General features: G+C 38.2%; 1 protein-coding gene across 1 annotated transcript in view; it reads right to left on the reverse strand.

The window, feature by feature from the left end:
• Positions 1-15,022, reverse strand: part of pdia5 (protein disulfide isomerase family A, member 5) — a 151,739-nt gene that overhangs the window by 39,680 nt on the left and 97,037 nt on the right. Inside the window, exon 14 of the mRNA XM_069934790.1 lies at positions 14,045-14,175. Coding sequence (XP_069790891.1) covers positions 14,045-14,175 — 131 coding nt within the window. The remainder of the gene's footprint in view (positions 1-14,044; positions 14,176-15,022) is intronic.

Genomic DNA, 15,022 nt, shown 5'->3' on the forward strand with positions numbered 1-15,022 from the left:
ACAATCATAGCATCTTCAGACTTTTTACACTCTATGTAAAATCATTTGTTTGGCAAATCTCCTCTCCCACCTCACCACCATTCCCCCCCCACCACCCAAGCACATTAAATGCATGTAATCCAATTAGTATGTGATATTTTCCCCTGGGAGAAAGATTCTGACTGTCTACCCTACTATTGTCTCTCAGATTACAAACCTTGATCAGCTCTCCCCAACCTCTACACTCCAGACCAAAGTACGCTGTTTGACCTGCTGAGTTTCACCAGCATTGTGTTTATACTACCACAAGGTTCAAGGATAGTTTCTTTCCTGCTGTTATGACTCCTGAACAAACTTCACACTAATAAAATAATGCTGCCTTTGCTCTGTATGAATCAAAAGCTACAAAATATATGTAACCCTCACCCTCAGGATAAGCTCCTCAGATGTTTTTATTGGTTAGCTGGGTTTCTATATTATATATATTGTGTGTGTCCGAGTTTATACTGTTTGAAGTTTGATCTTGATATATATACATATGTGAAATTTGAATTTTCAGTTTCGTTCCCTTTTCTTCATTGTACTGTTTTTATTAGAAAAACCAATAAAAAAGATTGAAATAAAAAGCAAGTAATTCTGGTGCTGTTACCATTATACAAGCGAAAAGGATCAAAGATTATAAGTTTATGTGGACCCATGAAAAATGTTAATGAATGAGCTTTAATGTGGCAAAACTGAACATGCAATACAAGTTTTGAAATGCCAGATCATCCTCATTTGAAAGTAAGTATTTGCATTTTGTGTTATGCTGTTCACACTCTCAGGGTATTCAGCATGGTTAAGGCAAATTAAGTACTGTAATTTGAACCTAAATGCTATGACTCAAGAATTTCAAAGAGTTGAAGGAAGCCATGGAGAGTGTAAAGGACTCTCCAGATAGAGCGGTATTTCTCAACCTGTGGTCCAAGGTTAAATGGTGTTCCATAGGATTATAGAAGGGCCGCAGTGGTGACACAGCATATTTATTATTGATGTAATAAACAATACATATATAAAACAAAAGTTTTAAATTCAAGAAGAAAAAAAATCCCTAAAAATTTTCCACTTAAACAAACAAAAATAGCTTGGGTGGTCCATGAAGGGGGTTGAGAACCCCAGCCACCTCACCTCCCCTCAGTAAATTTAAACACACAGCATGGTAACAGGCCCTTCCAGTCCCTGAGCCTGCGCTGCCTGCAGCATGGTTAGTATAATGGTTTAGCTCAATGCTGTTACAGCAGCAGCAATTGGATTTAAGTCCGGCACTGTCTGAAAGGAGTTTGTATGTTCTCCCTATGTCTGTGTGGGTTTCCTCTCACCCTTCAAAAAAAAAAGTACTGGAGTGTAGGTAAATTGGGTGTAATTGGGCGACCTGGGCTCGTGGGCCAGAAGGGCCTGTTACTGTTCTGTATATGTAATTTTTTTTAAAAAAAGCACTCTTCCTTGGTGCTGCCAACCTTTATCACTGCACTGGTGCAAGCTTACATTTTGGGCAAGAAATCTCTGGAATGGATCTTGAACCCACAGCCTTCCTAATTCAAATCAAAGGTTTAAAAAAAATTCAAACAATAAGAATCTAGAAGGACTCAGTAAGTCATGGAGAGAAATGCCAGGCAATGTTTCAGGTCTGGACCCTTTTGAGGTGAAAGAGGAAAGGGGAGATGGCAACCATTTAGATCTTTAAGGTCTTACTGTGTGGAAATTGCTTCCTGCATTTCTTGTGCTGCTTGCTATTTCCTCTTACCTCAAAGGGATCCCATCCAAAATGTTGACTCATCATTTCTTTCCATGAACGCTGGCTGATTCAGAATCTTTCTAGCTTGCCATTGTTTGCTTAAGATTCCTGCATCTTCAGTTTTTGTGTTTCACGAGATTTCTTTGTTCATTCATTTTATGGAATCTGCTGCCACTCACAGATTTAAAAAAAAAACTTACATATATCACAATAAGAGAAAGGTGGGGAGAAACCGGATCGCCAAGAGGAAACTCATGCAGATACAAGGGAAACGTACGAACTCCTCACAAACAGCAAAGACACAATGCTGGAGAAACTCAGCTAGTCAGTGTACTGCACATTATGTACCAGAGATAAAGATACATAACCAACATTTTGGGCTTCAGCCCTTCATCAAGTCCCAATCACTAGCACTAACTGCTACACTAACCATGCCACCCTTTTTTGCTAACTTTGCAAGGTACGAAACTTCTGATCAACTGTTGAATCCAATGGACACTGAAATTATTTCTCACCTTAGTCACATAAAATAGATTAAGGTTATTCTTGCTGCCACTGCATTTATTTTAATCCCTTTCAGCTGCCAAAGATTGATAGATCTAATCAGAGAATGGGACTATCTGCATATGAATAGAAACTGTGCAATGAAGTTCATGGGATAACATTTGAAGAGAGATTCCACAACAATTTTTAAGCCTAATCTTTGGAATACAGAGCAATAACCAAATCTTTTTAAAAAAGTCAGTTTCTGCATTCCAGCTTTGCCTTTACCCCAGAATAAAGGAAAGATTTATGACAATAAGCAAACTTTCATTCCTCTGCTTTGTAATGGACTTCAAGAAATTACAGCATCTGTAATTTAAATTAAGGAACAGGTTATAATTTGAGAAAGCCTACTCTTTTGTAAGGTTATTGAAAGGGTAAGCTCGTCACACTTTTTCCTAAGTGGCGAACATAAGCCTTTAAAAAATGATTATCTTTCTTCAGATTTTATCTAATGTTAAAATTGATTTACCTTCAGATTAGATTTGTTGATACCATTAATGTTACCCCTTACAAAGGAATGCAAAATATCATACACAAAAAAATGTTGAAAACATAGATCTGTTGGATATAACGAGACTGCATTTACGAGAGCAGAGGTTCTCAACTTTTTTTTCCATTCACATACCACCTTACGTTCTAATAGCCTTTAGCTGTCATTTTAAAACTAAACTGCAAATGCAGTGCACAGTAAAAAAAAGACAATGTTCCTCCAAACCATGGTGTAATGTAAAAAGACACAAGACTATACAAAAACAACGTAAGACAACAAGACTACACTATTACTACACAAGACAAAACAAAAAAACTACACTAGACTCCACTAGACTACAACCTACATAAAGCTATGTAAAGTGCAAACAATACAGTAATTAATAAAAGAAAACTAGACAATAAGCATAGTAAAGACGAGTTACAATACAATAGATTCTGGATATTAAAAGTCTGATAGCTTGAGTGAAGAAACCGCCACACAGTTCACAATCCATAGGAGCCCAAAAGCTTTGACACCTATGCCGATGGCAGGAGGAAGAAGAAGACAAAGACTTTGCATGAGGATGTGTGTGGTCCCCCACAATGCTGCCAGCCTCCACAGACACCGTGCATGATAAAAAAAAACCCCGCAATGGTGGAAGAGAGACCTGATGATTTCAACTAACCTCACCATCCACCATGTAGGGACCCTGTGATCTAAAACAGTGCAACCTCCAGAACCCCTGAACCATGCTGCTCCAGACACCACAAGACACCATCCATAGAACACGCCACAACATCCCCACCTTGACCACCGGCTACAAGTGACACTGAAGATCCCTTATAAACCACAGAGCATCTATGGCATACACACTTATCAGTTTGTATGATGCCACCCATAAATCTGATACTTCAAAAAAAACTGTCCTCTGACATCCCCTGTCATTGATGATCTTTTTTTTGGACTATTCTATTTAAAATTTTAAAACCATGATACATATAGTAGAAAAAAATGCAAATAATACATATTGTCAATAAGGAATAGATGGTTTATAACCCAAAAAGCTCCCTAACCCACCCTTCTATCATTAGAACCCACCCCCTCCATATCCCCTCCCCCAAACCTCACCTAACCAACTAATCTACACCCCAAAAAAAGAAAAAAGGAGAAAAAGAGAAGAAAAAATAAAAAGGAGATACAAACTACAATAATATAATTAATTACCATGGATTGGTGCAATATCACCACAGCATCACCGAGAATTTAAAATTCTAAACCCAAATAATTCAAATAAGGGCTCCAAACTTTCTGATAAAAAAGTTAATTATCACATAAATTATAAGTTTTTTTTCCAAATTTCTTTAAGCTGCATCCAAAAAGGTTTTACCTTGTCACATAACCCAGTAGAATGTAAAAAGATGTCTTTCTGACATCTAAAACATAAATTTGAAGAAATTAAGTTGTATCTCTTTAATTTTTCAGGAGTCAAATAGAATTGATGTATAAAATTATAATGAACTAATCTATATCTCACACTGACAATTTTAGTCATACTATCTTTTCATAAGTTCCTCCAATCTTCTTGAGAAATTGCTATCCATAGGTCTTTTTCCCATTTTAATTTAGATTTTTGCAAATCTAACTTAGGCATTTTATTCTGTAATAGCATATACATTCCAGATATAAACCTTTTCTTCCCACCTTCTGTAAGTAAAATTTTAAATTTGGTCTGTTTTGGTAACCTTAAAGTATTCCCAAAATTATCCAATAACAAGGCTCTAACTTGGTAATAACAAAAAAAAATGCATTCTCTGGAAAGAAATAAAATAACCAGCCTCATAACAGTCCTGTACAGTTTTAATTCCTTTCTGATTATTTGTCGTAAAAGGAAAAGGTTTATTCTGATATAAAGATGTCTTATTTGAAATTTTCCCTTGTGTACCTATTCCCTCATTTATTTTATTCCATAATTTCCATTAAATGGATTAAAATAGGTGAATTATAATTATGCAATAATTTAGAGTTTCATTTATAAATAAACTGATCCATCTTCTTCTCATTAATTTGATTTAATTCAATATCTACCCATGTCAATAGATTTTACAAATCAAACATTCTATTATTAAACTTTAATTGTGCCGCATTGTAGTAGTTTTGAAAATTTGTAAGTTGTAAACCTCCTAATTCATATTTCCAATGTAATTTTTGTAAAGACACTCTTGCCATTTTATCTTTCCATAAAAACTTCCTTACTATAGAATTCAAATCTCTAAAAGATTTTGGAGGAATTTTACAAGGAATAGACGGAAAAAGGTATTGTAATCTAGGAAAAAATATTCATCTTAATACAGTTAACTCTACCTATTAATGTTATCAGCAAATCTTTCCATTGATTCAAATCATTTTTAAGTTTTGAAATAAAGGTAAATAATTTAATTCATATAAATGATCAAAATTTTTATCTATTTTAATAACTACATTTTTAATTTGATCTGATCACTTAAATTCAACAATATTTTTACAAGAAGTATAATTGGCATCAATCAATGGCATAATTACACTTTTTTCCCCTATTAATTTTATAAGCAGATATTTCCCCATACTGTTCCAATCTGTCATATAAACATCTTAAGGATTCCTGAGGTTCTGTTAAATAAATCAAAACATTATCCACACACAAATTTATTTTAAACTCCTCAGATTTCACTTTAATATTACTATCTTGCCATCAATTGAGCCAAAGGTTCAATAGCTAGTGCAAAAAGTGCCAGTGACAAAGGACAACCTTGTCTAGTGGATCTTTCTAATATAAATGGCAACAATATCTGTCAATTCAGCATAACTCTAGCAGAAGGAATTTTTATAAAGTCTTAATCTAACTAATAAATATTGGTCCAAAGTTAAATTTTTCCAATACTTTAAATTAAAAAAAACTCCATTCTACTCTATCAAATGCCTTTTCAGCATCTATTGATAAGATCATTGGTAAGTTGGATTCCTTCCGAGAAATATGAATCAAACTAATCAATTTTGCAATATTATCTGCAGAATAACGGTTTTTAATGAATCCAGCTTGACCTACATGAATCAAAGATGGTAAATATTTTGCCAATCTATTAGCAAGAACCTTCGTTACAATCTTATTATCAACATTTAACAAAGAGATAGGTCTATAAGATCCTGTTTTCAAAGGGTCTCTTTTTCTTAAGAATAACTGTAATAATTGCCTGAGAAAAAGAATCTGATTGATGATATTTCTGATGGTTTATGTTGGACTGTAAAATGGAAATGGATTCTAGAAGACCACAGTGTTATGTATTCAGCAATTTCTTACCATGTGACACTATTTGGGTTTGAATTTTTTTATAAAGTAGGGATCAAAGCAGTGGGATGAATCAATAAAAGCAAACTGTGAATGTTTTTAAAAAAAAATTGAATGGGAACATATAATGCTGAAGATGTGCTCTTAACATCTGACTGAGAAGGTTTTCAGTTGTCCTTTTTTGAGAATTGTTTTATCCAAAGGGGACTTCCATTTTTATTATCCGTTGATCTGTCAAAAACAAAAGACTTTTCACCAGTACACATTGTTAGCAGAAAAAAACAAAAAAAATGGAAATACTTGGTTGAAACAGCTTCTGTGAAAGAAAAAATGGATTGAGGTTACAGTTTATTATGGGTCCTGAATGATATGAAGTGCTAAGCTTTATTTCTTTCCCTGATCGTACTCAATCTTCTGAGTAAAGGTATGCATCGCTAAATGTCCATGATACTTTCTCTGAAATTGGGTGTTATGAAATGTGGGCATTATACTTAGCAAAGCTAAATGGGATATCGTAGTGTACCAGTAAATTTTTTTGTATGTAGGGATCAGTGTGGGGACCAACACAAGGCTGTGGGGAGAGCACGGGACAGTGGGATCAGTGTGGGGACTGACACAGGATTGTGAGGAGAGAGCAGTGCAGTGAGATCAGTATAGGGACCGACATGAGGCTTTGCTACATATAATGTACATAACATCCACATTTCATAACACCCAATGTCACAAAACTATAAAATATACCATATAGAAGGCAACTCTTTGACTGCTTCAGCCAATACTGGCTCTTTGTTAAAACAACCCAAACAACTCCACTGAACTCATACCTGAGGCCCAGCATCAACTCAGCTATTTCAGAATGTTGTGGGTCCAGAGAACCCCAAAATCCAGCAGCATTCACAGTTTGCTTTTATTGATTCATCCCACTGCTTTGATCCCTACTTTATAAAAAAAATTCACCAAGACAAATGGTTACTTAAACAAAAGTTACTTTTAATTATCTTTAAACATGAAAACAGTATCAAACTTTAACTTATTATTATTAACTTACTTAACCCCCTTCTAATTCTTAGCACATGTGTATGTAATGTATGTGTAAGTTCAGAAAAGTTCTTTGATTCACAGTCCAATCTCACTTCTACTCCTCTAAGTTCACTGGTATCAAGCAATTCTTATACTGTGCACAGAATTTAACATTTATGAATCTCACCAGGCTTTGGTGCTTGAAAAGTAAATGGTTACCACTCAGGAAGGTTCTTGTTGGTTTTCAGAGAGAGATTTGCTGCTCGTTAGACACAAGCTGATTCCTTCTGATCAGCGACTTCAGTATCTTGCTGAAGAAACTTGCCCCATCAGGGTTTTCCAGATGATAACCTCTTTCTTTCAGGTCATAACAGAGTTCCTTTTCTGTTTCCCTTATTTCAAGTGAAACATTATGCACCCAGCCATCTCCTTTTGTATGGACCACAAGGGCTTTGAACAGGCTGAACTAAGAACTCACAACCCATCTTCAAAATGGGGCTTTTTCACAAGCTTTCCAGCTTGTCATGTTCCAGTTCCAGCTGTTGCTGCTGAACTGTAGAAATGTAGAACTGAATTATCTCTCTCTCTTTTTCTCTCAGAGAAAAATACCTGTTTTATTCTCTCTCCTTACAAGACCACCTGACCTTCCTAGAACAGCAAGGTGCATTCAGACAGACTGAGGAACTGAACCTAATCTTCCGAGTTGGTTTATCTGTTGCTTTCCAAAACAATAATCCATTACTCCACAGCATTTCCAATTAATGCCTATTTGTGAAGTCTCTATGGGCATTCTTAAAAGTTTTTTGCAAAGGCACCCAGAGCCTGGACTTGTCTGGCTTGAGCAGAGCTCTGGCATTTTAAATGGGATCTGTTTTGAAGTGTTTGTATTTGCTTGTGACCTACACTATAAAGAAACCTCACAATTTAACTTCCAAAAACATATCTATATACAATATAAAATATAACATTATCTGTCACAAGGCACACTTACATCTTTTCTTCTACCTCATTCAACTTCAACGGCAAAGCCTCATACACTTGTGCACTAAAATACCTCTTAATTTGTTCTCAGTAAGGATTTGAAACAAGTTACTTTGGAGAAGCAGAACCCAACTGTTCAATCTCTAATTATTTCGGTGTCATCCCTATTCTGCCTCAAATGCAATGCTTTCATAGTCCACAAGTGTTTAGCAGTTTGAAACTGAAATTACTTCTTCCAGAGAGCTCAATGTAGAGGTAATTCTTGCAACTCACTCTTACTTCCTTGTCAATCAACAGCCATCATGAGACAAGCTTGGAGCTTCTCAAAATTTTACTTCCTTTGGACACTAGTTTTGAAATAAGAATTTTGAAACTCATAATGCAGCAACCAAGAGTCCATTTATGATTCTCTTGTACCAGTCTCTTCCTCTGGCTTCTCTTTTAAAATATGCTGATCCATTAACCCCAGTGAAAACAAAACTCTTTTCCACTGTACAATGGCTGCAATATCTCGACAACAATTCTCCTCCTCAAAGGAATTTCCCTTTATAATGTGTCAATTTAACCCGTGTGTCCTTTCCTCATCCAATTCTATTTTGAAAGGTGTTCATCAATCTGTCCCCACCCATTTAAGTGACAATGCCAAAAAAACAAACCCAAACATTTTTCACTGTTTCTAAGCCAACTCAGCAAGGATGGGTACTGGCAGATAAGAAATGCAGGGAACAATTCATGCAGGAATAAAAGATATGTGCTTTGGTTGGGGAGAACTCTTTTTGAGTTTGTTAAGCACATTCTTGACTGAACTGTTCTTGGGAAACCAAAAGCACAAGCATGCATCCACTAACATTGCTCCAATCTGCACCTTTGTTGTCAGCCAGACCTCAACGAATGATGAGATGGATTAAAGGAGGTAGACAGTCTGGTAGCATAGAATCAGAACAACCATCTCTCCTTCAATTTCAACTAAATGAAGGAGATAGTCATCGACTTCAGAAGAATCTCATTGCTTCAGAGGTGGAATTGGCGGAGAGCTTCAAGTCCTAGTCCAACCTTGTCAACTCTCTCCCCAAGAAAATGGACCGTTAACTACTTTCTCATTTGATGTCTCAGGAAATTTGCATGTTCCTAGGATTTCTTTCCAATTTTTTTGAAAAAACAGATGCACCATAGAAAATATGGATATATTAAAGATTGATTCAGGAACTGCTCTGCTCAAGATTGCAAGAGACTGCAGTTGTGAACACTGCTCAGGCCTTCATGCAAACCGGCCTCCCATCCATCAACTCCATTAAAACCTCCCAATGCTTTAGGAAAGTTGCCAGCATAAAAAAAGGGTCCACAATGCCAGTTTCATCATCCTCTCTTTTCCCTCCTTTTCTTGGACAGAAGATACACAAGCTTGAAAATACAAATTCCCAGGTCCAAAAGACTCTTTCCTGCTGTTATCAGGCTCTTGAAAGGACCTCTCATTGGTAAATGATGCCTTAACACTGATAAAACTACTTTTATTGAAACACTAAAAGTCCAAAAAATCCAGATGCCAGAAATCCAGACCACCCAAGAATCTGGACTTTTTGAAAACTTTTTTTTTGTGCGTAAGTGCCACAGATACACAGCAGCAACAAGCAACCATGCAGAAATTACAGACATATAAGAAAACATTTTGTATTTTATATGAAAAAATGTTTTATTAATAAACTATCAAAGTTCACCTGTTTATTTTTCTTCAATTTTTTGGGGGAAAATTTTTATTTAAATTTAAGAAAATACAAAAGAAAACGTGGAGTATGTTTAAACCATGATTTGTGCTTTCAAACAAGCAATTATGAGGCACACTAATTTTACTGGTTGCACCACCTTAAACTGAAGCAGAATTAAACCTAGCTCCTTGTGACTAAGACATTTCAGACCGTGATGCCAGGCTCTTCAATACCACCCTCCTTTATCCATGCTATTTCCATGTAGACGCAGAAACCAGGATTTTGGGCAAAATGATCTGTACAGTGATTACAAGTGACAAGCCTTGCCCCAACATAATTTTATTTTTAATTTACTCACAAGCATCAATGGCATCTTTGCTGAGAGCACTGTAGCACTGTTTAATAGTAACTTTCAGGTATAGAGGTTAAAAAATCATAGCCCAGTCATCTGAACTTACAATCAATAGACGAGTTCAAATCCCACCATGATGGCTGAGGAATTAAAATTCCATTAATCTGGATTTTGTTTGCAAAAAAAAAACTATTTGTCTTAGAAAGCATAGCCATGTAAATTACCATGAAGTTCCCTAATATCCTTCATGAGAAAGAATTGGACATCCTTCCCTATTCTGGCCTACAAACTAGATCTGTCCCACTTGTCTCAAATGCCCTCTGAAGTTGCCTCAGTAACTGCTTAGTTTTTTTGCTACTTTGAACAAGAGAAGGAATAAAAAACTATGTGGACCACCTGAAACTAACCTAAACATGAATTTAGACACAGAAAATTTGCTTTGAGAAGTTGACCCTTACAAATATTTGGAACAGGTCTATAAATTGGGAGAGGTGTTGAACAAGTTAGTCAACAGCTCGACATAACTGTATCCAGAGTACTCTGGTCTCACAATTAATCAATCATCTTCCATCACAAGCCCTGGTTATGTTTTGATCTACTGGCAGGGCAGATCCACAAAATATTTTTTTTTAATTTGACAAGCATATTGCAGCACAATGAAGACATGGTGTAATGCTCCATCTTCACACAAAATACCCTCTTGCTTGTATTGTGTGGTTTTACAAATGAGATAAACTCATGGATCTGGCAGCTCAAGCTCGGCATCCACTAGGCAATGTGGACCATTAGAAGCAGCAATAATAGAGTTTCACAGTAGGAAAAAGGCCCATGTGCCAAACATGTCCATGCTAAACAAGCTGGTCCCATTTGCCTGCGTTTGGCCCATATCCCTCTAAACATTTCATTCACAAAAGGAGAAGTTGGCCATCTGGCACATTGAGCCTGCTTTGCTATTCAATAAGGTCATGGCTGATCTGGCTGTGAACTCGGCTCCACCAACCTGCTTGTTCACATAAACCTTACTTCCCCAACTATGCAAGAATCTGTGTCATAAATATATTTAATGAGACAGTTTCCACTGCTTCCTTGGACAGAGAATTCCACAGGTTTTGTACTGTCTGGGGAAATGAAGATCCTCCACCCACCCCAATCTTGAGGCTCAATCTCCTAGTTGTCACCTCACCTACTAGTGGAAACAACTTTCCTGTCTTTATCTTTTCAATCCCTTTCATAATTTTGTTTCAAGAAGATCCACTCTCATTTTTCTGAATTCCAGTCAGTATAGCCCTAAGTGACTCATTGTTCTCACAGGCTAACCAAACTGGTGAACCTCTTCTGCACCACCTCCAAAGCCAATACACATATGCATTTTCTCAAGTAATAAGACCAGAATTCAATGCAGTGCTCCCTCACCAATTCCCTGAACAGTTGCAACCTCTTTGCTCTTAAATTCAATCCCTCTAGCAATAAAGGCCAATGTTCTATTTGCCATCTTGATCGTCTGTTGGACTCACAAGTCCCAATTAGCCTCGTGATTTTATACTGCTCTGTGGTCCCCTACACTCCAAGGAGAAAAGTCCCAGTCTACCTTTATAATTCAGCCCTAACAGACCTATAACATTCTTTGTGAATCTTTTTCTACATCCTTTCCAGCTCAGTTACCTTTCCTATAGCTGGGTGTCATTAAACTGAAGTGGGTGCAGAAAAGATTCATGACTGGTAATTGTATAACCACAATCTCTAAGCACATGGCAAAGCACATCCCTCTCTCCACCATCATTATCAACCCAAGGGATTAATCTTGGTTCAATGAAAAGCACAGAAGAAAATGCTGAGAAAAGTGAAGGAAGCTCTCAATGACATACTGTTAAAGTGGCACCAATGAACCAATACCAGTTTTAAAAGCCTCTTTTACATAGACATTAAAAGACAGGAATTAGCTGCTTATTAACTTACCTTCACCTACCTTTACAAACACAATGAAGGTGGGATGGTGGGGGGGGGGGGTCATTTTCATCCCATGTCCGATTCTACTAAGGTAGGTAGTATCAGAGCCGATGCGTTTTGCAATGGCTTCTGTCTAAAAGGGTTACCAGGCTTGTCGGGTCCAGGACAGTTGAGGCTGTGATGCATTGATGACGTTGAATGCTTGCGATTTATCAGTGGGAGATTCAAACTTGATCTGGCAGCAACAAGATCCTGTTCGTTATACATCACACAGGATGTCGGCGCTATAATGCTACAGATCCTGCCTCCTTTTGTTTGTGATGCCGATTTGCTTATGTAAAAGGTTGCATTGACCCAGCATTTCTTGGTTCAGTGTGAATGTCCCACTTTCGATGGGACTTTCAGGCTGCCTTTAAAAGGCCGTTTAGAGTTAAAATTAGCGATTTGCAAAGACAGGCTTCCTCTGCCTTTAAGAAGCTCCACTTACCTGCATTAAAGATCCAAAAATGGACAGGCAAGTCCAATGCAATCCAGGTTCCCTCCGCAAAGGATGGTAGTGTCAGAGGTGGAGCGATGTCACTCCACCTCCTGTATAAAAGGATTGCTGCTGAAAGTGGCTCCAAACAGGAAGGTAAAATGATTGATGTCGTGCTGAAAGCCCCGACCCTGCAGAGCAACTGTGGAGTTTTCAGGCTGTGCTCGCTCAACTGGCCCCGCTCCCTCCCATCCCACTTCCTCACGCTGCCTGACTCTTGACAGGGCTGTCAGGCAGCGGGGTGGTGGGATTGATGTGGGGCTGAAAGGGGGAGATGGGGCAAGAGGAAGGGGGAAAAATGGAAGAGAGAGGGCGTGGGGAATGGGCAAGGGCAAGGGAATGAAAGAGAGAGAGGGTATGGGAATGGGAGAGAGGGCGTGGGAATGGGAGGGGGTGTGGGGAATGGAGGAGAGAGGGAGGGGAATGGAGGAGAGAGGGTGGTGGGGCTGTCATGCAATGGGGCGGTCGTAGGGTGGCTCCCGCTGTGCTATACATTATGCCCCCTTTTTCCCTGGGAAGCTAATGCGCTGCTCTCGACTACATAAAAGGACTGCGCAATCTACCTTTTCCATCCTCTGCATAAAAGGTAAATTTGCCTTTTTTAAAAAAAAGGTGAACAGGTTTTATGCATAAAAACCCCTAAAGATGAGTCATTCACATGCAAATTAACTGGGTATTCTCTGTAAAATGGCCTCGACTTCCTGTAGAGCCAATCCACTCCAAACCTCATCACTGCCTGGGCCTAAATTAACTGAATTGCAGTGGTAAGGTGAGAGTCCCTGCCTTTGACATCAAAGCATTGTTTAACTGAATGTGTTATCAAAGAGACTTGGTAAAATTGTGGTCAACGTACATCCAAACACTCCAGTGGTTGGAAGTCCTACTTCATACAAAGGAAGATGGCTATGATTGTCACTCAATATTCTTAATTTTATCACCAATCAGGATACGGGAGCTTGCTTGATTTTCATCCCATTTGCCACTCTAAATATCCACTCTTCCACCACCAAACTGTGGATGCCATCTGTCCTAATCACAAAATGCACACCTTTAGTCTTCAAGATAACTCCCAAATCAACAACCTCCACTGCCAAGCAGTACAATTGCGTCTTTAGCTGCAAGATCACATCCTGATGACCAACATCATTCTTAATTATTATCATTATTTCTTTGTTGTCTCTGTGTCTAAATCTTGAAACTTCCAACCCAATGGCACCTTTATGACAAAGACAGCAAAGGTTCAGGAAAGTGATTCATTATCAAGGATGGGCAGATACTCCCATCTACCACAAATAAATAAAAGAATGCGTTCAACCTGTGCCACTGATCACTTCTTGTCTCTTTCTTCAGACGTCTAGTGGCAGAGAAAATTATTTTAATAATCTAATAAGGTTATACAAAAGAAAAACTTACACGGGGCATAAAACATGACCAAGGCTTGTTTCTTTCTCTTTACGAATTCCTTAAAATCTTTGACACCAAGATGGGTGACACTGGTGTGCTGTTCATCCCAGGACTGTTCAGGTGGTGGAGGAGCTTGAGGACTGGTAGAAAGGAAAAAAAGGAGAAAATGAAAAGTATTCCAATAGAACTCCACACCACATCATTTTAGACATGAATTCCTCTTGCTATACTTGCTGGAGCTCAGAAGGATGAGGCAGGAGTGGGGGGTGGGGGCGGGGAGATGTGGGAGTGGGGTGCATTGTGCATTGGTGAAACACACCAAATATTGAAATGGATAAATAGAGTGGATGTGGAGATGTTTCCAGTAGTGGGAGAGTCTTGGATGAGAGGGCCCAGCTTTTGGAATAAAATGAAGACTCTTTAGAACAGAGACTAGGAGAAATTTATTTTACTGGACAGTGATGAATCTGTTAAATTTGTTGCCACATACAGCTGTGGAGGCCAAGTGATTGGACATATTTAAAGCAGAGGTCCTTGATTAATTTAATTATTTTTTAAAAATTTAGACATACAACACGGTAACTGGCCCTTTCGGCCCACGCCGCCCTATTACACCTGATTGACCTACACCCCCCCCCCAGTACGTTCTGAATGGTGGGAGGAATCTGGGAGCCCCCATAGAAAACCCACACAGACATGGGGAAAATGTACAAACTCCATACAGACAGCGTGGGATTCAAATGCCAGTCCTGATCACTGACGCTGTAACAGCCTTGCGCTAACTGCTATGCCAACCTTGCTGCCCAGATTAGTAAGGGTGTTATGGGAGAAGGCATGAGAATGGGATTGAGTGGAAAAATACATCATTCGTGATTCGAATGGCAGAAGAGGCTCAATGGATAAATGGTCTAATTCGGCCCCTACATCTTATGGTCTTGTTATACATACCTTCATAGGTACTCTGAATATAGAAAGCCCTTCATCCAT

Source organism: Narcine bancroftii, chromosome 4 (genome assembly GCF_036971445.1).
Source record: "Narcine bancroftii isolate sNarBan1 chromosome 4, sNarBan1.hap1, whole genome shotgun sequence".
Classification (NCBI taxonomy): domain Eukaryota; kingdom Metazoa; phylum Chordata; class Chondrichthyes; order Torpediniformes; family Narcinidae; genus Narcine; species Narcine bancroftii.